The sequence below is a fragment of the Megascapheus bottae genome, chromosome 6 (genome assembly GCF_031878675.1).
Source record: "Megascapheus bottae isolate mThoBot1 chromosome 6, mThoBot2.hap1, whole genome shotgun sequence".
NCBI lineage: Eukaryota > Metazoa > Chordata > Mammalia > Rodentia > Geomyidae > Megascapheus > Megascapheus bottae.
In genome coordinates, this window is record NC_143514.1 from 1,522,502 (window position 1) to 1,546,795 (window position 24,294).

General features: G+C 50.6%; 1 protein-coding gene across 1 annotated transcript; it reads right to left on the reverse strand.

The window, feature by feature from the left end:
- Positions 1-1,907: 1,907 nt before the first annotated feature.
- On the reverse strand, positions 1,908-23,508 carry Tspan2 (tetraspanin 2). Its single transcript, XM_090333655.1, has 8 exons — positions 23,377-23,508; positions 15,110-15,212; positions 9,628-9,725; positions 8,771-8,845; positions 6,459-6,557; positions 5,694-5,765; positions 4,412-4,495; positions 1,908-3,245 (listed from the first exon to the last, which is right to left on the reverse strand). Exons 1-8 carry the CDS (start codon positions 23,443-23,445, stop codon positions 3,180-3,182), a joined length of 666 nt encoding a protein of 221 aa, XP_090189781.1. The 5' UTR covers positions 23,446-23,508; the 3' UTR covers positions 1,908-3,179.
- Between the last annotated feature and the right edge of the window lie 786 nt (positions 23,509-24,294).

Sequence of the window (24,294 nt, forward strand, 5' to 3'; positions counted from 1 at the left end):
CAAGACAGTACTCTATCACCTTGAGCCACAGCGCCACTTCCAGTTTTCTGGTGGTTAATTGGAGATAAGAGTTTCACGGACTTTTGTGCCTAGGCTAGCTCTGAAAAGCAATTGTCAGATCTCAGGCTCCTGAGCAGCCAAGATTCCCGGTGTGAGCCAGTGGCATCTGGCTTCTTCCACTCTTTTTTAATGGCAGCATTGGAGTTGGAACTGAGGCCCTCATTCCTGGGGCAGGTGTTCTACTATTTGAGCCACACCCTGTTAATTATTGTGGTCTTCTTAGTGAATTGAGACAGAATAAAAGTCATGTGGAACTGGAGACGATTCTGAGCTGGATGAACCTGGATGAACATTTAGATCCTGTGTTCAGGTAGACAGTTGAACAAAATCTACTAAGAGAGATGGACTATTCTTTGTTTCAAAGATTACATTTATCAACTTCTGGGGTACAAACATCTACTTTATGAAGTGATTGTTTTTTCTCTTGCTGATACTAGGGCTTAAACTCAGGATTTCACATGGTCACTTGGGCTTTTTCTTTGCTCAAGACTAGTAGTCTATCAACTTGACACCTCCTCTTCTGGCTTTTTACTAGTTGGTCAGAGGTAAGAGTCTCACAGACTTGTCTTCCCAGGCTGTTCTGAAGCCTCAGTCCTCAAATCTCCGCCTCCTGAGCGGCCAGGGGTATTGGCATGAGCCCTAGAGCCCCGCTAGTGATCAACTTCTCTTTAACTACAGACACAGCAAAGTACACAAACTGAGCATACACAACTCCAATTATTTTTCTAGAAAGGTCTTCTCCAAAATGAGAGGCAGTAGCAAGCATGGCTGGAGGGGAAATGTGCTCTCTGGACACCAGACTATTTCTGGCACAGTATCCTTTCAGCAAAATATTTTTTTCCCTCTTTTCTTTGTCAGTTCTGGGCTTGAACTCAGGGCCTGATCACTGTCCTTGGGTATTCTCAAGGCTAGCTAGCACTCTACCGCTTGAACCACAGTACCACAATGGGCTTTTTCTGTGTATGTGGCACCAAGGAATTGAACCTAGGTCTTCATGCATGCTAAGCAAGCACTCTACCACTAAACCATGTTCCAGCCTCCAGTTTTTTTAAAGTTCCTTGGGAACTTCACATTTCTTTGAGAGCACACCAAAGTCTGTGCTCTCATGTGCACAGAGGCTAATGTGAGGGGACACCGTTTCCCTCTTGTAGGGCCTTTTAAGATGAAAAAGAAGAAAAAGCCCATAATTGACTAATTGTATGACTAGCAAACAGACGTATTAAGTTCTTAAGTTTGGGCCAGGCACCAGTTGGCTCATGCTTGTAATCCTAACTACTCAGGAGGTTGAGGTCTGAGGATCACAGTTCAAAGCCAGTCTGGAAGTGCAGCTGTGGCTCAAGTGGTAGAGCGCTAGCCTTGAGGCATAAAAGCATACAGGCCCTGAGTTCAAGCTCCACAACTGACAAAATAAAGATCCTAAGTTTGGCTTTATCCATCTAAAATCCACTATTAAGATGATAAAAGAACATGAATAGGGCCGAGAGTTTGGTTTAATGGTAAAGTGCTTGCCTCAAATGCACAAAGACCCAGGTTCAATTCCTCAGTATCATATACGTAGAAAAAAGCCGGAAGTGGTGCTGTGGTTCAAGTGGTAGAGCTCTAGCCTTGAGGAAGCCCAAGGACAGTGCTCAGACCCTGAGTTCAGGGCCCAGGACTGGCAAAAAAAAAAAAAAAAGTTTCAGGAACCTGAACATTCTATTTTCATGGGAGATTTGCAGAGAAAGCACATCTCTATGTTGTATCTGTGTGAATGTTTGTTTCCTTGGTGTGTTTCAGTGTGTGAACAAGTAGAAGGTGGTTTGGTTTATTTCACTTTGGCCAAGGATGTTCATAAGATAATGTATGAATTAAGCAGGACTTGTTTTATTTATTGAAGTTGTAAAAACTATAGTTCTTAATCTATAAAGAAGAATCTCTAGGAAATAAATAAGAAGAAATACGTTCACAAAAAGAACTAGGAAGAGATGTAAACTCAAGTCTGAGGTATTTCAAAGAAAGAGTGCCAAGTAAAAATTCTCTTTCCCCAAATTTACAACTCCAGACCTCTTGCTTTTGTTTTCCTGTGTTCACATTTGGAGAATCACACGGGAGAGTTGAGATAAAAAGCCCTTTTGAGGATGCGAGGATAGTGGGAAATAGTTTAAAGCAGAGGCAGAACAGAGACAGAATAAAGTCAGCCTTCATGCCTTTGTAGAAGACTAAAAATATATCCTTAAAAGTTGTCCCTTTTGACAGGGAACGGGGGAAAACAAGATGAGGGGTGGGGGTGGTGGGGAGGGAAATGGGGACCAAGACATGTGAAAGGGTATCAATGTGTGGGAATTAATGCACCATCTATCTGGCAAATATCATGTAACCCTTCTATTAATTACAATAAAAATATATGAAAAAAAGTTGTCCATTTTTTCTTTTGTCTTAAAAACACTTTTATAGGGCAGAGATGGAGTGCTCTACTCTTTCCAGAGGGAGGTTATGTTTTTTTTAAATACCGGGAGCCATTACTTGTTCAAATTAGATTTTCCATGCTACATTTAATATTGCGATGGGTTTGGTTCTAAGCTGTGGTTTGCTGTATTCTGGGGAGAGCATATATTAAAAAGAAATTCCCTAAACCCTTATTTCTGAACTGAGATGTTGATTTTTGACAGTGATCCTATCTCCCAGTCTCTAAAGCTCATTGTTTTCATTAAGTAGAAATCCTACTATTTCTATGTGCATCTAACTTTTTTGGCTGAAGTCTGAGAAACTGGTTTATTATTACATTTTTTTTGAATACCCAAGTTTCTCAAAGCTTTTTCATCATTTCCTAAAGTTAAATAGATTGTTCCTCTAACACGACAAGAACCAGGAATTCCCAGCAGAAAGATTTCATTCTTATCACCATTGCAGATACCAGAAACACACACAGCTCACACGTGAAAATGTTCTCAGTCAACCTTCACAGACGTACACTCCAGGGCATCCAATAATGAATCTGATATCCAGACATGTGCAAATGTACAATTGGCAGCAAATTCTTTTCCATCCCATTTGTCCTCGAAATATCGACAAGGAGCCGTGATCGCTCTGTGACATTTAGTGGGAGAACTCGAGATGGCCATGTTGGTGGTCACGTGGCTTCAGATCACGTCTCGCGAGTTTCGTATTGCACAGCAAAGGACCATGCTGAATATCATGCCGAAGATCTGAAATTAGACAAGCCTGCTCCTTAGGGACAGCCAGACAGGGCCATCTGTCAATCAGGCTAGCAAGCAGCTGAGCCGTCTCAAGTCAACCTGTGAATTATAGCCAAGGACTAGGCTTCTGGTAAATGTAATATCCCATTTCATCTTCACAATGATCTTAGCTGGTGTGTTAAACCTCTCCACTTTAAGCCTGGGTGCAGGTAATGTGCCTGGAATCCTAGTTCTATAGGAGGCTGAGATCTGAGGATCTGAGGATGATGGTTCAAAGTCAGGCCAGGCAGGAAAGTCAGTGACACTCTGATCTTCAATTAACCACCAAACAAACTAGAAGTGGAGCTGGGGTTTACCTACTAGAATAATAGCCTTGAGCACAGCTTCTGTGCCTAGTTCCTTAATTTAAGCCCCAGGACTGGCACACTCGTGTGTACGCATGCACGTGTGCACACACACACACACTTTATAGATAAGGAAATTACAAAGTAGAGAAATGGAGGAACTTTCCCATAATTCCAGGACTTCTATAAGTAGAGGAACAAGAAGCAGTGTCAGATGATATGGTTAGAGAAATCCCCCTGTTAATATGTACCCTGTGCCACCACATTGAAACAAAGGACAGAGTCAACTGCGAACATACAACCTTGAATTGAAAGCTTGTCTGGGTTAAGGCTGGTGTTCTTACAATGGAGTTCACCGCAACGCAAAGGCAGGGTCCTGGTTAGGACAACACCTAAGTTTGTATATTTCCAGGGCTACTGATGGGTAGACTGAATTCTCATTACAGATAAGTGCCCAGCAAGACAATCAGTACCTATTAAGAAACAAAAAGGCTGCTCAAGTTCTCAGAAGCCTGCTATGAGTCAATGTTTCTGTTCTCTATGGCAATTGTCCCTTGTTACTGTTATCACAGGCATGAAGAGACATCAGATGCAAATGTTCAAGTTTTTTTAATGGATTTCAAAAAATAAGGGGACTAGTGGTGGAGTGCTTGCCTAACATGAATGAAGCCCTGGGTTCAAGTTCCAGTACCACATATGTAGAAAAAGCTGGAAGTGGTGTTGTGGCTCTAAGTGGCAGAATGCTAGACTTGATAGTGTCCAGGCCCTGACTTCAAGCCCCAGAGCTGGCAAAAATAAATAAACAAATAAAAAGTTCTGGAACTTTCTTACCGTGAGGCCTGCAATTCCAACACCAACAATTCCAATGAGCTGCAGCTTCACACGAATAACGGAATCAATTTCATCAATGCAATTCTGTTTAGGAGAGGGTCAAAGTCAAAAATGAAAACAGGTTATGTGCAAACCATCTCCAACCCCACTCTTTCTGTCTCTACAGCTTATTCTGTGACTTCCTCCATAACAGCTCTCATGGACACCACTGTCTTCATAGTATCATCCTGCCAACCTTAAAGCAAAAGTGTAGTGTGGGGAAAATCCATCCTGTCCGTTTGCTCCCATTTAGGCCAGCCCCTACATAATGCTCTGAGATCAAGAATATAGGAATTACGGGGCGCCCATGGCTCACACCTGTAATCCTAGCTACTCAGGAGGCTGAGGTCTGAAGATTTCGGTTCACTGTCAGCCTGGGCACCAATGTCCACGATACTCATCTCCAATTAATCACCAGAAAGCCGGAAGTGGTGCTGTGGCCTACGTGGTAGAGCACTAGCCCTGAGCTGAAGAGCTCAGGGACAGAGACCAGGCCCAAGCCCCATGACTGACAACAACAACCACAACCACCACAACAAAAGTGCTGAAATCTTCCCAAAGGGGGCTACCTGAGACATTTTAAAGTGTGAGGCCTTTTCTTGCTTTCAGCAAAGAATAAAGAGAAGACACCTAAGAACAACAATTGCTCATGTTTGGCTTGTTGTTATTGTTGTTTTGAGTCAGTACTGGGGCTTGAACTCAGGGCCTTGTTCCTCACTTCTTTACTCGGGGCTAGCGCTCTACCACTTGAGCCATACCACCATATCTAGCTTTTTGCTGGTTCTTTATAGAGATAAGAGCCCAGCAAGGTAATCATTATCTATTAAGAAATGAAAAGGCTGGTAAAGGCCTTCCATGGATGAGGGAGTCAGGCAAGGAATAGAAGAAATCACTGTAACTTTATTATCTTCCTAACTTCAAATGCCTGGCGTCCACCAAGCACAGTGCGCGCTCACCAGCCAGCAACCAAGGAAACTCACTTAGTACCCAAGTATGACCCACACAAACCACTGTGCACACCTCTTCCACAGCTTGCTGAAGGTCTGGAACCCTTTTCCTTTGTCAGCCCCAACCCAAGAATCCCCTTTAGGATTAGATAACTGAATCTCTAGTATAGAAGCCCAGCAGCGTCAGCTTTGCTTTTATTTGCCACTGAACAAAGCAAGGCCCAGGATGCAGAGGACCAGAGCCTGGTAGTGGTGAGCATCCACCAGGAGGCGCTGGTGTGTGGGAAGAGGCTTACCTTATGGCTTAGAAGCTCCTTTGGACAAGTGGGTTGGACCTGGTCAGAGTTTTCTTTTCCACAACACTGAAACTGGGGGAGAAATGAGGCTTTAGGACAGGAGAGGCAGCCAAGACCTGGCCAACTGTGTGCTAGGTGGGGTTCTTCCTGATCTAGGTGTCCACGGGGAAGGCAAACATGGTTCTCCCGAGGGCTAAGCCAAGGGGCTGCTACTTCCTTTCACTGATTTCATTTTCTATTCCTTTTTGATTTGGTTTCTTCTGCTGGCCCTGGGGCTTGAACTCAGGGGTTTGTGCTCTCACTTGGCTTGCTTGCTTATGGCTGGTGTTATTACCACTTGAGTCCAGCTGGAGATGGAGTCTGACACACTTTTTTTCTGCCCAGGCTGGCTTCAAAATTCAGTTGTTCAGATCTCAGCCTCCTGAATAGCAAGGATTAATTAATTACAGGCCTGGACCACCAGCTGTTTTTATTTATTTATTTGTTGCCAGTCCCGGCAGTTGAACTCAGGGCCTGAGCACTGTCCTTGAGCTTTCTCAAGGGTAGAGCTCTACCACTTGAGCCACAGCACCACTTACAGCTTTTTCTATGTATGTGGTACCAAGGAATTGAATCTGGGTCGTCATACATGTTAGCCAAGCCCTCGGTTGCTAGGCCAAACTCCTGGTCCTCTGTATATTTTTAAAATCTAGATGCTGAGAGAGAAGCTGGAGTTTGCATGACCTTCAGAAGATGGAACGTCAAGGATAAAGTAAAGGCACGCACCGCCGAGTGGAAGGTGACCAGGGTTCCATTTGTCCTTCCCCTGTCTTTAAGGTAAATGCTATAAGCTTCTTCATACATGGTCTGCACGTGTCGTATAGCCTGCAAAACACCAGGAAATGGAAGGCACATGAGAGGGTTTTGTCTTTGGGGCCTGGCTCCTTTCCCATGGCTTCCCCATGCTCCCGAGTGCTTTAGGAGGGGATATCCTGTGACATGAAGGAGCATGGCAGGAGAGGCTAGCTCACCACTGTGTTCACAGACTAGAGGCATTTCCTGGAATGGCCATTCCCAACGCTGGGAGGGCTTTAGCACCAACGGGGCCCAGTTTCCTGGGCTCTGCCTGAGGGGTTTGCTTCCCTACTGGCTGGGGGCCATGCAATCCTGTGTCCTGCAGGCTAGAAGGACTCAGGGCTGTCTACGGCAGAGTTAAAAGATGTTTACTGCTAGTTGCTGCTGGCCATATATGCTTATAATCCTAGCGATTCAGGAGGCTGAGATCTGAGGATTGAGGTTCCAGATGTGACAGGAAAGTCCATAAGACTCTTATCCCAATAAACCAGCAAAACTGCCAGAAGTGGAGTTTTGGCTCAAGGGACAGAGTGCCAGGCTAGAGCAAAAAAAAAAAAGCTAAGTTCAAGCCCCAGGAGCAGCACCAAAAAAATAAATAAATAAATAAATAAATAAGATGTTCAATGCTAAGGAAAACTATGCATTCAAATACCACGTGGAACTCAGGTAGTGCTTTCTGTAGTAATAAGGCCTACGACCCAAATTCACAGAAATTTCAAGAATTCCTACGCCATCCTAAGAATACAGCCAGCTGTGTTAGTAGCAAATACAAGGGGAGGGGGGAAGGGTGACAATCTCTTGTTTCACTGATGATATTTATTCTATTTACCAGTTTCCTGTCTTAATGAATGACTAGCATGAGTGGCTCAGGAATTAATCTGCAGTGTAGCAGGCACATTTAAGGTTCCATTCTGCTCCGCCTGCCTGTGCGTAGCCTTTGAGAAAGCCACGTCCTTTATGAGGTCTCCTGATGACCTTTCCGGACACACAGGCATGTGGCAGCAAATGTAGATCACTGCTAGTCAGGGCTGTCTTTGGCAAGCCTTTGCCCAAAGCATGGTCTAAGAAAGATGAGGATTAAGGTTGTTTCCCATCCCGTTGGCACTTGTAAATCTGTCATCTACTGTCTACCTTATCACAAAACAGGACTAATCTTTTGGAGTTTGGATTTTGTTTGTTTGATTGGTTTTGTTGTTGTTTTGGGTTTTTTTCTTTGGTATTAGTACCGGGGCTTGAACTCAGGGCCCTGTCCTTACCTTTTTCACTCCAGATTGGTACTCTACCACTTGAGCCATAACTTTACTTCCAGCTTTTTTTGCTGGTTAGTTGGAGATAAGAGTATCATGGACTGTCTCCCCCTGGCTGGCTTTGAACCTGGATCCTCAGATCTCAGTCTCTTGAGTAGCTGAGTAATTTATAGGCATGAACTATCTGTTCCTGGTTTCCAAACTAGGACTAATTTTATTTTATTTTTATTTTGTGGGGTTTTTCTTGTTTGTTTGTTTTTTGCCAGTCCTGGGGCTTGAACTCACGCCCCCAGGCCCAGAGTTCAAGTGCCATGACCAAAAGGAAAAAAACCCAAAAAACAAAAAACATGGAGTACTTTCTAAATCTAAGGAACTGAGTCCCTAGAGAAATCACACCCATGTTCTTGCTTATATACACTCTTTTTTGTTGTTGTTGTTTTGGTCACGGTGCCTGGGCACTGTCTCTGAGCTCTACAGCTCAAGGCTACCACCCTACCCTTGAGCCAAGCCCCACTTCCCATTTTCTGGAGGTTAATTGGAGATAAGAGTCTCAAGTCCTTTTGTGCCCGGGCTGGCTTTGAACCTTGATCCTTAGATCTCAGCCTCCTGAGTAGCTAGGATTACAGGTGTGAGCCCGGCTTGTGTACACTCTTAAGAAATTCAGCTATCATCTGGGCCTACTTGGTTTCTTACATTTGGGGATACATTCTTTTTTTTTTTTTTTTTTTGCCAGTCCTGGGCTTGAGCTCAGGGCCTGAGCACTGTCCTTGGACTTTCTCAAGGCTAGAGCTCTACCACTTGAGCCTCAGCACCACTTCTGGCTTTTTTCTATGTATGTGGTACTGAGGAATCGAACCCGGGTCTTCATGCATGCTAGGCAAGCACTTTAACCACTAGGCCAAACTCCTGGCCCATGGGGATACATTCTTATATCCTTTGCCATAAAGAGAATTTAAGCATCATGAACACACAACATGGTAGGTAATTTTTACTTACTACATCCTTGCCTATAAAAGCAAATACTCCAGTGGTTACTTCAGCAGCAAATATCACCAGTAGGCAGGTAAAAAACTGTTGAAGAGAGAAAAGACTAATTTCATTAATTTCACTTCAGTTAGTGTGTCTGGATCTGTCCAAGTGGCTGTCAGAACCCATTCAGTGGGGAATGTTTTGCTTTCCTTTAGGCAACAGTGGGTCATTCATTCACTCACTCGTTCATTCACACATGCATCCATGTGGCAACTATTCAGCGGCCCACCAACTGACGCTGGGCAGGGAAGGGAAGGTAAATAATGGAGGATCAACAGTGGCATAGAAATCCCACTTCTAGAGCCACATCTGCTCAGCAAAAATGTTCTATAGAGGAAGAAAATAAGGTCAAGAGACAGAGTCACCAGTGTGGCCGGGCCTAGGGAAGTGTGACGTGAGCCTTGTGGTTTGAGAGGCTTCTCTGAGCAGGACAGGGTGTGTGTGTGTGTGTGTGTGTGTAGGGGGGAGATGAGAAGTGGTAGGGTGAGGAGTGAGGGGTGATGAGGGCAGCGAGGTGAGAAGTGGTGGGGTGAGGAGGGGGGAGGTGAGAAGGGATGGGTGAGAAAGGAGGGAGGTGAGGAGGGGTAGGGCGAGGAGGGGTGGGATGAGGAGGAGAGGAAAGGGAGGGGGAGGGGGGAGGGAAGGGAGGAAGGGTGGGAGGAGAAGAAGGGCGGGGGAGGGGAGAGGGGGACGGTGAGGTGGGGTGGGGGAGGAGAGGACATCAGGTGAGGAGACGGCAGTGGGGAGCCTGGCGGGGCATTGCCCCCTCCCCCCCCATCCTCCCCACCCTTCCCCCACACCCCACCAGCCCGAGCCCCACTCACCGATCCCAGCACACACTGGGACTCACGCACCGCTCCACAGCACCCGAAGAACCCCATGGCCATCATCAGCGCCCCCGCGCCAACCAGCACGTAGAGGCCTGCCGAGGAGGGACGGCTGTCAGCATCCCTGAGCATCCGGGAACCCAGCCGCCAGCCCCGCCCCCGCGGTCCTGCCCACCACCTCCACCATCACCACCTCCACCAACACCATCACCTCCACCAACACCTCCACCATCACCTCCACCTCCACCATCACCACCTCCACCATCACCACCTCCACCACCTCCACCTCCACCTCCACCATCACCTCCACCTCCACCATCACCTCCACCTCCACCATCACCTCCAGCATCACCACCTCTACCATCACCTCCACCATCACCATCACCATCACCATCAGCATCAGCATCACCACCACCACAACCACCACCACCTCCACCACCTCCATCACCACCTCCACCAACACCATCACCCTCATCACCATCACCTCCACCTCCACCATCACCTCCACCTCCACCATCACCACCTCCACCACCATCACCACCTCCACCATCACCTCCACCATCACCTCCACCTCCACCATCACCTCCACCACCTCCACCTCCACCTCCACCATCACCTCCACCTTCACTACTACCTCCACCAACATCATCACCATCACCACCACCATCACCTCCACCATCACCTCCACCACCAACACCATCACCACCTCCACCAACATCATCACCATCATCACCATCACCACCACCACAACCACCACCACTATCACCAACACTATCACCACCACCACCACCACCAACAACAACACCATCACCTCCACCACCTCCATCACCACCTCCACCAACACCATTGCCATCATCACCATCACCTCCATCACCTCCATCATCACCATCACCACTACCACCATCATCACCACCACCACTACCACCACCACTGGCCCAGGTTGGCCCTGCGGGGTGTCTGGTTCCCAGCTCTACAATGGGAACTGTGGTTGAGGGCTGGCTCTGCACAGCCTATGCTGAATCAGTGGTTTATGAGGCCGGTGCACTGTGGTGAGATGGGGTTTCTCCTTCCTAGCCTGCACAGAAGGAAGGAGACACAGAGGGGAGGGAGTGGCACGGGGCCTCGCTGCCTGTCCCACCAACGTCTGGGCTGTTGGATTGTGGATTGCTGTGGCTGCAGCGTTGTGCCAGGACAGCACCACCACGGTGGGCTGGTGTGATGTGAGACGTGCCAGAGCCACACCCCTTCCCGACTCTGTGTCTGAGGGCAGGCTGGCAGAGAAGCTGGCCGGCTGTGTGCAGGGGGAGCCTGGGCCACAGCAATGAGGCAGGGACGGTGGGAATCCCCGAGTGTAGAGATGATGACACGGTGGCCACTGGGGCTCCCCTGAGGGACAGACACTGCCAGCCCTGGCCACGTCAGCTAGCTAGCTGTGGAGGAAGGCTCATGTGGGAGGCCCTGTTGCACGCGCAGTATCCATTTTACACTGGACCTCGCAGGCCTGGGAAGGCCAGTCTGGATAACCTCTGTTGTTTTTCTTGTTTTGTGCCGGAACTGGGCTTGAATGCACAAGTCTCCAGCTTTTGTTTGGCATTTTGGACAAGACTGGCACTCTACCACTTGAGCCACAGCTCCGCTTCTGCCCCCCCTCCCACCCCCAGTTCATTGAAGATCCCAGTCTCTTGAATTTGTCTATCTGGGTTGGCTTTGAATGGTGACCCTCAGATCTCCGCCTCCTGAGTAACTAGGATTACCAGCATGAGCCACCAGTGCCTGGGGCCCTAATTTCCATTCTTGAGGCAGGCAGAACAGATTCTAGAAAGTCCACCTGTTTGACCCAGGTCCCGGAGCAGGTGAGGCCAGCCACACCTGCCACTCTGCAGTCACCGGGAGTGACCCTGGTGTGGGTGGAGCTGGGCTTCTGTTCAGTGAGCCAGGCAGCTCAAGACGCTGCTCCAGCCCTGGCTGGGAGGGTCAGCCTTCCTGTTCCTTCCAGATCTGAGATAAGGCAGAACACAATAGGGCCTGGCAATGGGCTTGTTAAAACTGCACTTCTTGCCTCTGTTTCTTTTTCTGCATTTTACTCAGATGAGTCACCTGGAAACCATGCCCTTCACTGGAAATGGGGTGCTCCACCTCTGGGGAGCCCCTGTGCCCAGGGATGCTGCCAGTGACCTGTGGGCAGGTTTCTGGATGGGGCTGCAGGCCAGGCCACCCTAATTCCTGCTCCTCCCAGCCAGCCCTGGGTCCCTGTGGGGGTGGGGAAACCCCTGTTCTGCCTCCTGAGCTCAGTCTTGTACTCTAAAGGAGATGGGACATGGTCGCAAGATATTTGATACAGTATTAACAATAGTAAGCCAGCCCAGAGGCACATAGCTGTAATCTTAGCTACTCCAGAGTCTGAGAGCTGAAGATTGAACTTCAAAGCCAGCCAGGCAGATAAACTCGAGAGACACTGTCCCCAGTTAATCAGCAAAAAACCCTGCAAATGGAGCCGTGTGGCCCAATACCAGGCCTTGAGCCAAAGAACGTGAGGCCCTGAGTTCAAGCCCCTAGTACTGGCACACACATATGCACACATTACACACACACACACACACACACACACACACACACACAAACATCCTCCCACAGGCATTCCTGATTGGACTGGCTGCCCCATCGCCACCGGTGCCTGATTTACACAGGTCACCACCATGGCATTGGGCTCCCCACAGTCGGGGAGAAGGGGCTTCTGAGAGGCTCAGGACAATCCCAGACTGCCGCCCTACCTTATGTTATGCAAAATGACTGCTGCATGGGAACATCCGTTTGCAGCCACATTTTCATCTCAACATGGTTTCCGCCCTCTCCCCTAACAGCAGCACGAGGGACAGATGCCTGTCCTGGTTCCCAAATCCCGTGTGCCTCCCATGCCCTAGTTCCCTTGCTTCAAAGAGAGAAAAACACTTCGGAACTGAATTTTGATCATGAATGTTTTTGTGTTGCTGGTGATCTTAGGGTGACTTGCTGCCAACATAAGCTCTTGTGAGCCGCCTGTCTCTCTGCAGGCGCCATGCTGCAGATTCAAGAACTTCTTTTAAAGGGAGAGCATGGTTTCAGTCAAGGAAACAAGAGTCTCCTGAAAGGTCTGATGGCATAATTTCAATTAAAAATGGCTCTCTTGGGCCAGGTGCTAGGGGCTCATGCCTTGACCAATCCTGGCAAGAAAGTCTATGAGAAGCTTATCTTTAATGAAGCACCCAAAACCTAGAAGTACAGATGTGGCTCAAGTAGCAGAGCCTCAGCCTTGAGTGATAAAGCTAAGGGAGAATGCCCAGGCTCAGTGCCCCAGTACCAGCATGCATGCACAAACCTGCACACGCACACACACAAACACACCCACACCGGTGTGCACACACGGCTGGATACTGGCTTGGTTGTCTCCTCAGTGGCTTTGTCTGCAGATCATTTTATATATCGTTCCAATGACCATTTTTCATCTAAACACATTGTTGTTTCCACGCAGTATTTTCAGGTTATTTTTCCTCCGTGGCAGAATCAAGAGAAGTGGATCCCAAATTCTGTGGACAGTCTCCAGCTCATTTACAGATGGCAGGAGGCTTCTTGATGAGAAAATGACGGTTCATGTGTATCTCCTGAAGCTCTAAGCTGTGATTTGGAAACCTCAGCCTGTTTCGCTTGGCTGCAGCTAAGATCTCTTATTGGCAGCATTGTTATCTGCAGTGTGGAAGTGATCAGAAACTCCAGTTTCTTGGAGAAATCACAGACCCTGTGCTCTTCCATTACCCAGCCACCAGTGGTCAGGTACGACTGGAAACTCAACTTCAAAACGATTACCCGAGTGAGTCAGTGTTGAATAAGGCAGGCCAGCTCATAACGTTCAACATGGAATGCTTTCCGCCATATCCTCCAGCCACAAGCAAAGTCAGGCCCCTGGCTCCGAACGGGACGTGGAGAGACTGCAGCTGGGTGGTGGCGCCTGTTTGTGTGGGCAACCCCTGATGGAGAAGGCGGCTCACATCCTCTGCCTACAGACATGACCTAATGTGTTCCGGCTCCTGGGACGGGAACTGCTGCCCCCTCTCCGCGATTAGACCAAGGGGTATCTGTCCATATAAAAGGCACCCCAGAGAGAGGTTGGGACAGGAAGTTGGGGGGCAGGCTGTTGAACCCGGATGCCTGGGGTTTCTTCCACGAGGTGGCTGAAAGGCTAGGCTGGAGCAGATCTAGGAGCCCCAGCTGCTGACCCAGCCTTCCTGTTGCCAGTGCCACTCTTGTTGGCCTTTGAGGCCCCACCTTAGCAACCAAAGGACACAGTGGCCTGGCCCTGGGTGCCTGGGGGAGGGGGCAGTGGCTGTCAGGCTGACGACCCACTCCTGCTTTTTTTTTTTTTAAATCAGTCTTGGGTCTTGAACTCAGGGTCTGGGTACTGTCTCTGAGCTTCTTTAGTTCAAGGCTAGTGCTCTAACATTTGAGTCACAGCACCACTCCTGGCCTTTTCTGTGTATGTGGTACTGAGGAATCGAACCCAGGGCTTCATGTATGCTAGGCAAGCACTCTACCACTAAGCCACATTCCCAGCTCTCACTTGCTTTTTTGTATGACTCACAGCCTGGAGTTATATTGGCTGGTGGACTACATTTAGATTATATTGATGGGGCTGTGATTCCTCAGTACCATAAACAAAAAACAATAGATTATATTGATCACATTAATGGATTGTGTATTATATATCTAGGTATGTTGTTAAAAAAATGAGGGGCACTTGAGCAGTAACTATGTTTATATAAAACCAGATATTTGGTAAATCCAAGACATTAAAATAACCATGAAGAGATTTTTAGGATCGACAGATATTTATTATCTTTCAGAGTGCTATGACTCTTCTAGAGATTTCAGATAACACAGGTCTCACTCATGGCCTTTCAATTTTTATTCATTGTGCCAGTCCTGGGGCTTGAACTCAGGAGCTGGCACTGTCCTTTAGCTTTTGTGTTCAAGGCTGGTACTCTACCACTTGGGTCACAACTAACTTCTGGCTTTTTGCTGGATAATTAGAGCTAAGAGTCTCATAGACTTTCTTCCTGGGCTGGCTTTGAGCTCCTGAGTGCCTAGGATTATAGGTGTGAGCCACCAGTGGGGTTGGCTTGACTTACAGAATTCATTCAAGGGTAAGAGGAATTTGTGGGGGTTTTGAAACAAATCTTGGTTACATTTCCTTGAGACTGTTTCTCCCTTGAACACAACGGGACCATGCTGGAGGCAGACCCTGTATGGTTGTGGGGAGTGAAGAAGAGAGAGACCGAGTGTGGGGTGAAGCCCTCTCCCCGTCTCCTGAGTCTGTTCCATGGGCTACGCAGGGTTTGTGTACTGGCTCTTAGTCCTCTCTCCTTGCCCCTCCCTCCAAAGCCCCATCCAGTGTTGGTACCAGGCTTTGAGGTTCCACAGGTAAGGCTTAGTCAATGCTACCACTTACCCATGTAGAAATGCTCTGGGTACTTGTCCTCCGACGGTAAATCATTTATGGAGCCTCCGAACCGAAACCACAATCCAAATGCAATGACAGCTGAGCCGGCCAGCTGGAAGGCAAAAACCACAAGGCATTGGCCGGAGGGGATAGGATGTGACACACCTGGGCTGGGTGGGTGCCAGGTATCCCCATTCAGGGAAGGAAAGAGTCCCTCAGGGCCTGTGAACGGCAGTGGGCTTCACTGATTTCTGTGCCATGGCTCTGGGCTGGTCGTGGCTGGCATCTCCTCCTGCCCAGTTGTCCCAATACCATCTCTCATAGCAGTGATCTCAGCTGCCAGGTCACTAAGAACAAAATGAACTCCAAGACCTGGGGGAACCCACTTTTCTGAATTAGAAGGAAATGTACCAACTCTGGGTCCGCCCACACTTCTCCAGGTAGTCTCTAATTAGAGGTCTACCCTCCTCCTTACCCCCCCACCCCCGCCTCTGGTTCTACAGGCAAGATCTGATCCTGGTCCCCCCTCCCTCCTCTCTTTGGTTGCTATTTTGAGTATCCATGGAAAGTGAGGAAGGAAAAAATACTTTTCTGCAAAAGCCTGGTTTGTGTGCACTGTGCGTCTTGTGGAGAGGCTGGGCGGCTGGCAGCCAGTGGCTGGCAGGCTGAAGCCTTTTCTCCCTTCTGATGGTCGTATGGGGCTGGCATCTATGCTGGCAGTCCTGTTCTGCCATCAGAGAGCCTTCACAGACACTCTGCTCTCCTCACAACAGCACTCTGGAATTTCAGCCTGTTCATCCATCAAACAGATATTTACCAGGCACCTTCTGGGCACCAAGCACTAAGGAAAAATAAGCAAGAGGTACAAAAATAGCTCCTGGTGCCTGCTGCCCCAACTCTCAGCAAACAAGTGAAAGGAGAGTCTGCCCGTGCCCCAAATGGGACGTACCCGCCAAGATTTTGGCAGCAGGAAGACAAGAGTAGGAATCAGAGAAGATGGACCCAATGGAGCCTCAGGAAGTCCTTAGTGCCCAGGCTCTGATTCTGTGCTGTACTTCTTGAGGCATCCAGCGCTATAGCCCCAAGGGCTGGCAGGCTTTGTCCCCCAAGGCCAAGTCCCTCTGGCTGATGGCTTCAGAAAAGCAGCAGCGGAGTGGTCATGGGGCCTTGCGCTCCCAGCTGGCCTCACCTAAAGGCTTCCAGCCTCAGAGGAAGGCATGAGTTAGATAATAAGAGGGAGGTCCAGGGGATACGGGCTCCCCCCGCACCCCCCCCCACCTCTCGTCGGAAAGGGATGGCCTGGCTTGGAAATAGAGGAAGGGAAATCATGTGTAAACCTCCACAGGATTTATCTTTGAAGGGTAGGATTACAGGTGACTTTTTTCCTTCTCCAGATTTGCCAAGTGTGCTCTGTTCAGCATGAATTACTCTTCTAAGCTGAAAAACAAGAGTTTTCCAGAAAGCGTCACACAGTCATTTTGATGTTCCGTGTGGAAAATGTAGGCATATTTTCTGGGCACCAGCTTCGGGTTGTGGCTTCATAGGCCTCAGGAGCATGGATTTCCCCCCCCCCCACCCCCCAGGGAGGCGCCCCATCCTGGGACAAGTCTGCTCAGCAGAGTCTTGAGGTGCCCTGACGGGAAAGGCAGTTTCCAAACACAAAGCAAAATTTATTGACAGAGGCTGGGAGCCAAGGCCAGCAGCCACAGGGCAGACTGTGGAGGAGGTGGTTGGTCCCAGGAACACCCCACTCGGAGGCCGCATTTTTGGAATCTCTGTCCACAGACTCTAATTTATGGCCGTCTGGAATCATCCTCCCAGACGGAATCCATTTGTCCAGCACTGGCACAGATGTGTTTGATGCATAATGGAAAATTAAAAGAGAGGTTGCAATTTAAAGCCATTGAGCACGGGGTTGGGGGCAGTGCTAGCTCCTCCATGCCCCCAACCACACGGGTTTCCTCTGGGTCGTGGAGCTGTGGCTGCACCGGACACCACACCCTCTGGAGGGGATTCCTCTGGGCTGGCTGCCGTGTGACGGGCCCGGCCCGTGGTGAGGAAATGGCCAGGCCATGTGCGAGTGAGGAGTAGGCAGTGGCCACCACTTTGCAAAGAGATGAAGCAGAGATCACAGAGCTCTTGTGTTTGCTGGTCCTGGGGCTTGAACTCCAGACCTGAGCACTTTCTTTGAGCTTTTTCTTCTCAAGGCTAGCTAGCACTCTATCACTTGAGCCACAGCTCCATTCCTGGCTTTTTGGTGGTTCATTGGAGGCAAGGGTCTCACGGGCTTTCCTGCCAAGCTGGCTTTGAACCACCATCCTCAGAGCTTAGCCTCCTGAGTAGCTAAGATGACAGGCTTCACTGAGCCACACTCCTCACAGCCAGTGCCCTTCCTTGGGGAAGCCTGACCTGGCCTACTTGTGTGCCTCTCTCCTTCCTTCAATATTTCTGGGGAAGCTGGGGTGCTGGTGGCTCTCACCTGTCATCCTAGCTATGCAGGAGGCTGAGATCTAAGGATTATGGTTCAAAGCCAGTCCAGATAGTAAAGTCGGTGAGACTCTTATTCCCAATTAACCACCCCCAAAACTGGAAGTAGTGCCGTAGTTCAAGTGGTAAAGTGCTTCCGTTGAGCAAAAGATCTCGGGGACAGCGCCAAAGCCCTGACTTCAAGTCTGCTGACTAACAACAACAAAAAATGCCAGGCACGGTGGCTCACGCCTGTAATCCCCTAGCTACTCAGGAGGCTGAGATTTGAGGACTGCAGTTCAAAGCCAGCCTGGACACTAAAGTCCGTATATTTACCACTAGAAAACCTGAAGTGGCACTGTAGGGATAGGGTGGTAGCCTTGAGCTGAAGAGCTCAGGGACACTGCCCAGGCCCACAACCAACAACAAGAACAAAAACTTCAGGGGGTCTGGCCCTTACAGAACGGAGGGTGGGATCTGAGGGCACTGAGGCCCCAGGTAAATCTCAAGGTGCACTGGGACTGTGCTGGGTCCTTCCAAATGTGAACAGTGAAGACAGGGCCCAGAGCCAGGGGACTTACAGGGCAGTTAGCCTTAGAAAGAGTGCAGACGGGACAGACTGACGGCACCAAATAAAGAGCCTGCTTGTCCCCCTGGCTGGGTGAGGGGCACGCAATCCCTCCTGTAGTCCTGGTCTCCCAGGAGAATGCCCCATTCTGTGCAACTCCACCCCTTGTTGAGCCCCCACTGGGATGAAGTACCACGCAGAAGGAAATGACACTTCAGCCCTCCACATGTGAAGCTAGTGCTGGATCTGGTGACAAGTCTCCCAATGAGATGACGAGCGTGCAGGACTCTGGGAGGATGCCTCGTCTTGTAGCAGCAGGCACCAGGTGTGCCAAAAGGGCACTGATGGGTCTCAGCCAGCTCCCAATATCTCATCCCATCATGCAACGCGAGCAGTGGCAGGACTCAGATGGATCTTCCTCAAAATCAAGGATTTTCATCATTAAACGCAGTCAAGGGGCCAGGAGGTGGGCGTAGTGGTGGAGGGCTTGCCTAGCATGCATGAAGACCTGGGTTCAATGCCTTGGTATTACATACACAGAAAAAGCTGGAAGTGTGCTGTGGCTCAAGTGATAGAGTGCTAGCTTTGAGAAAGCTCAAGGACAATGCCCAGGCCCTGTCTACCCAGCCACAGGACTGGCCAAAAAAAATTCTCAGTTAAAAAATCTCCACAAGAGCCAGGCACAATGGCTCACACCTGTAATCCTAGCTACTCAGGAGGCTAGGATCTGAGGATCTCGGTTCAAAGCCAGCCCAGGCACAAAAGTCAATGAAACTCTTATCTCCAATTAACCACCAGAAAAATCAGAAGTGGTACTGTGGCTCAAGTGGTAGAGCACTAGCCTTGAGCTGAAGAGCTCAGGGACAGCACCCAGGCTCAGAGTTTAAGTCCCATGACGGACAAAAAAAAAAAAATCTCCACAAGATGCAGGGTGCCAGTGGCACCTCACACCTGTAAGCTACCCAGGAAGCTGAGATCTGAGGAGCGAGATTCAAAGCCAGCCTGCCAAACAAATCCATGGAACTCATCTCCAGTTAACCACCAAAAAGCTGAAGGTGGAGCTGTGGCTCAAGTAGTAGAACACTAGCCTCGAGTGGAAACAGTGTCTCTGCCTGTGGCAGGTCTGGGACCTCTCTCTTCCAACCACAGGGACAGTGGTTCTCAAAGAGGAGCAGCAGTTTGTTGGAGGTGCAGTTCTTGAGTTGGCATGGGCGACTGAAACAGACCTGAAGGTGTGTTGGGGTACACTCGTGTGGGAGGCTGTGATCACAAAAGCTCCCATGGTGTTCCCTTGGCCCTCACAGCACAGAGGTGGCAGGCAGCTGGCTGGCTCTGCTTGAGCCGCTTTCTCAGGGGCTGAGGACTAGAAAGTGGAGGTGTCAGCAGGCCCGCCCCTGCCACCAGGGAGCGAGGATCATACAGGGAGAAGCAACAGTCTAAGATCAAATGGAGATGAAAGGAGGCACAGTACCTCCTGGTTCAGGGCTTGTATTATCAGTGTTTTCTGGCTGCCAGCACTTAGTAGGATGTTTGACTCACAGTAGGTGCTCAGCGTGTGTTTGCCAAGTAAGCTGACTGTAGAGGAAGGAGTTTCTCTTTCTCTTTCTGTGCTTGATGAGCTATACGACTTGGGCCATTCTGAAGGGTTAGTGAAGGACACCTGCTGAATCTTACCTTTATAATCCAGTCTCCTGGATGATCAACCTATGTTTTCACTCAGTACTTTTGGTGTCCAAACTCAACTATTACTAATACCTTATGTTACATCCTTACAGCATTGCAGTACAACTCATCTGCAAAAATCATAGATGGAGTTGGGTATTACATTCTACTCACTTCACAGATGGGAAAGACTAAGGCTTTTGGTGGTCAATGAACTTTCCATTGATTGCTAGAGTGACAAATGGCAGAGCCAGGACTAAGAGGAGGTGCAGGGTCAGGCTGTGGACTCTGAGATTTGAATATCCAGGCTCACAGCACTATTCAAAGTCTTTCAGACCATAGGAGACCTTGCCCCGCCAGCCTCTACCCACCAAGTGGAAATAAGCACCAATGAAGACTCTTCTAGCTGTCTTTTTTGGTGGATTCCAAAACAGATACTTCCTTTGAACCTGTCATCCTTTCTTTCTCTTCCCTTCCCTCCTTTCCTTGGACCTCCCCTTCCCCACTTTCTAATGTTTAAATTTGAAAGTTATGCTAGAAATGTTTCTTAAAGAGGGCAAATGTTGTTTGAGTCAAACAAAACTATAAACTTAGAGTCCAATTTCTTTCACTCCCAAGCCAATGAGCACTGGCTTTCCATCACCACCTGCCAGACACCACAGAGTGGAAACCCCAACCACAGCCTCCCCCCAAGCTAGCCAGATCAACGAAGAAGGGCCTGGCTTCCTGTGGGAGGGAGCACTTGAGTGACCACAGCACAATGATAGGAAAACGCTGAGCAGACAACAATAACGGAGGGATAAACAGTGCCCAGGTTTTTCTGTAAACCAACACATGTGCTGGGAGGGGCTGGGCTGCTGTATTTCTATTGCTATGCAACGGAGGAAAAACAAGAAGGTGATTCCAATGAAAGGCACAGGAACCCAAAGAGACATCAGAGCGCAGTGTCTGCATTTAGACCTGGCAGATGCTGGCAGGGGCTCATGGCACACACTTACCAGAGCACAAGTTTTTGAGCGACCAGCTTTACCTCTGTTTTTTTTTTTGTTTTTGTTTTTTAATGCAGCAGTAAATATGATGACTGCACTGGCTAGGCTGCCCTGAACGGCTCTGCTCATCTAGATGGATGTTCGGGAAACCAGAGGGGGTCTGGGCACTGGTGCTCATGCCTGTAATCCTAGCTACTCTGGAGACCGGGATCTAAGGATCATAGTTCGAAGCCAGCTGGGGTGGAACAGTTTGTGAGACTCTTGTCTCCAATTTATCAGGAAAAAGATGCACACACATACACACACACACACCAACAGGTGTATTGTGGGGAGAAATGTAAAATCAGCCATTAGGCAGAGGCTGCAGATACCCCCACCCCCAGCCTCTGGCCAACTTCTGAGGCACTGTCACAGTCAGGGGCAGGGGTGTACAGCCTTTCCTCAGGAGGGAGGGTACCACATCTGGGCACATTGTGCATGCCATTGTCAGGGGACCTTCCTTTGAGAGGAAGACACCACGCGTGTGCACACAGCATGCTCCAGGTCACAGCTGGAGCCTGTCCCGCCAGGAAAGGCCCTCCAACCAAGGGACACCAACTTCAGAAAGTAGAGTGTTACTAAATGAGATTCTTTGAGTCCTACCAGGAGGCGGATCTCGCAAGAACCCTAACCCTAACCACATACTGAATGATGAAACCATAACGGGCCAGGTGCTGGTGGCTCACACCGGTAATCCTAGCTACTCAGGAGGCTGAGATCTGAGGTTCAAAGCCAACTGGGCAGGAGCTTGTGCCAGTGTTGGGATGTAAATTCTACCACTTGAGCCACCCCTCCATTGTCGGCCTTTTCCTAGTCCATGGAGAAAACAGTCTTATGGACTCTCCTCCCTGGGTTGGTTTTGAACTTTGATGCTCAGGTCTCAACTTCCTGAGTAGCTAGGATTATAGGCATGAGCCACCGATTCCCAGCTGAGAGTGTTGTGTTATAGTTATGATTATCTGCTTAGTAATTATTTAATAGTGGCTCTCAAGTCTGACTCTGGATGAGAATTCCCTGCATGTGGTGGTTCAAATAGATATCTGGGCCCTTCCCTCCTCTCCACCTTCTCCCCCAGAGCTCCGATTCTGCAGGTCTAGAGGGTGGCTGAGGATGTGTACTAGGGACTAATTCAGAGACACTGAAGCCGAGCTGGGATTCACATTTGGGAAGGAACTACATAGTTAACTGGACCGCATAACTGTTAAGCAACAAGGAGGCAGCACTTAGGTCCCATTTCACCAGCTAACCTACTTAAGCCTCTGTTTCCTCATCTGTAAATATGGGAAGAGCCAGCTACATATCAGAACCGACCTGAGGATGAAGCACACCATGATAATGGAGCGAATGTGCACTGCTTTGATATATTGAAATGCTGGACAAATGCTCTCAATTGTCCCCAGAAAGGCTGGTTCCAAGGCAGCAGCAGAATAATCTCGAACCCGGGGCTCTGACTCAGCTGCTGTACAACTGCCTTTGCATTTGTAAGCAGAGTGAGGGCATCTCTGCAGCCTGACATCTATAATTAATGGCTTTTGAAACTGAGCCCCACTTCTAAAATATACAACACGGGCCTTTCAAAAATGCCTCTCCTTATACAGAGTGCAGATAGCACTTGCCCAGTGCAGGGCACTGCCCACTGAGCACTCAGCCCCAGCCGGTCCCATCCACACCCCTCGTGCCACAGGACATTGAAGATGCCTCAGGGCCTCTGAAATGCCTGCAGTTACCCTGGTGGTGGGATCATGGGCTGGCAGACACATCACTGCATAATTCATCGCTTGCAATCCTGGAGTAACAACCTACCCGGGGCAGAGAGGTCACTGACCCCCTCCGCCCAGGGGGGGCTCTGAGCCTTCCCAGACCCCTGTTTTCACCCGGAGCCCCTGCAACGCCTTCCAGGTCTGTCTGAGCAGGAACACCAGCTGGCATCCTGCCAGGAGGGTGGGGTGAGTGAGACCATTTCCAGACTTTTCACTGCTCTCCAGGGCCATGGATGGAGGGCTCGGGGGTGGCCAGCCCTGGTGGGGGCAGCCGCAAGCCCCTGGGGCGTGGTGGGCGCTGTGCCGCCCCAGACGGGTATGACTTCATCTCGCAGAAGCTGTGGGCGGGGGACGCCGCCCCCTGGAAGCCCCCCTTCCCACCCTCCCCCAGAAGACCCCTCCGCCCTCACCCCGAGTGCCCTCTCCTCGGGTCCCTGAGCAAGACACAGGTGGCGGGCCACCCGGCAGGTCCTGGGCGGGCTCTCCGGGTGGGGGAGCCCTCAGGCCGCCCGGGCTGGGGAAGGGGGTGTGACTGGCACGCAGGGGCGGAGGTGGGGCCCCGGGCTGGGGCGCCCGGACCCCGCACCTGGCAACCCGGGGCCAGAGAAAATCGAGGGGAGGCGCCGGGAGGCCGGCGGGGTCCCCTCTCCCCGTCCCCTCTGCCCTCGCCCCTCCCGTGCCCTTTGTCTGCCTCCTGGCCTCGCCTTTGAGCACCATCCCCCGAGCCCGGCTTCGGAGACCCCCGCCCGGCCCAGCCCGCCGCCCGCCTGCGGCCCTGCCCGCCCGGCTCACCCAGAAGAGCAGGTTGAAGCCGAGCAGCAGGTACTTGATGCACCGCAGGCCCCCGCGGAAGCGCCCCATGCTGCGGCCGCGGCTGAAGTCCCCGCCGCTGCGAGCCGCGGGAGCGCGGGGCGCCGGCGGGAGGCGGGGCGGAGCCTCCGGGGAGTGGGCGGGGCCTGGCGGGGCGGGGCCGCACGGGGCGTGGTCTTGCAGGGGTGAGGCCGAGAGGGGCGGTGGGCGTGGCAAAGGCCAGGATTCTGGCCCTTAGGATCTGCCCACTGGGATGGGGGCGTGACGGAAGGGCGTGGCCACAGAGACGGGGGCGTGGCCACACGGGTGGGGGGAGTCCACGGGAGGGGACGTGGCCACATGGATGGGCGTGGCCACGAGAATGGGGGCGGGTCCACATCGATGGAGCAAGGCCATCGGACAGAGGGCGTGTCCACACGAGTGGGCGTGTCCACGCGGATGGGGCGGGGCATGAGGTGGGCGGGGCCCAGAGAGAGGCTGCCGCGCCAAAGGGGGTCTCGTGCAGGAGGAACGTGGGAACGTGGCCGCAGGGTCTTCATCCGGGTAGAAGGTGCGGCAAGGTTGGAAGGGTCTGGTGTGGGGTCCCCTCAGTGTCTGCATGTGGGACCCTCCCCTCTCTCCCGAGGCATGGCGCCCCGGGCAGGAGCCCACCACCAGACACAGGACCACAGTGGTCATGGAAACCCCAGAAGGTGACTTCAGGTAGATGGATGGACGCACAGAGAGACAGACCTATGGACCAACCGGGAGTACCTAGGCCGCCCTGAGGCCGGCCCCAGATCCCCACCTGGTTCTGAAGGACGCTTAACTTCGGCAGGATCTGGCAGGTGGGGCGCCCCAGCCCGGCCCTCCGGAGGGAGGCCCTTAGTTTTGGTGGGGCGCCGCTCCTCTGGCCCATGG

Coding starts and splice junctions, on each gene's coding strand:
- Tspan2 (XM_090333655.1), bottom strand. CDS start 23,445: ATGGGGCGCTTCCGCGGGGGCCTGCGGTGCATCAAGTACCTGCTGCTC. Junction 15,213..23,376: donor GCTTCAACCTGCTCTTCTGG/GTGAGCCGGGCG, acceptor TTTGCCTTCCAG/CTGGCCGGCTCAGCTGTCAT. Junction 3,246..4,411: donor TTGGAATTGCAGGCCTCACG/GTAAGAAAGTTC, acceptor GTCTAATTTCAG/ATCTTCGGCATGATATTCAG.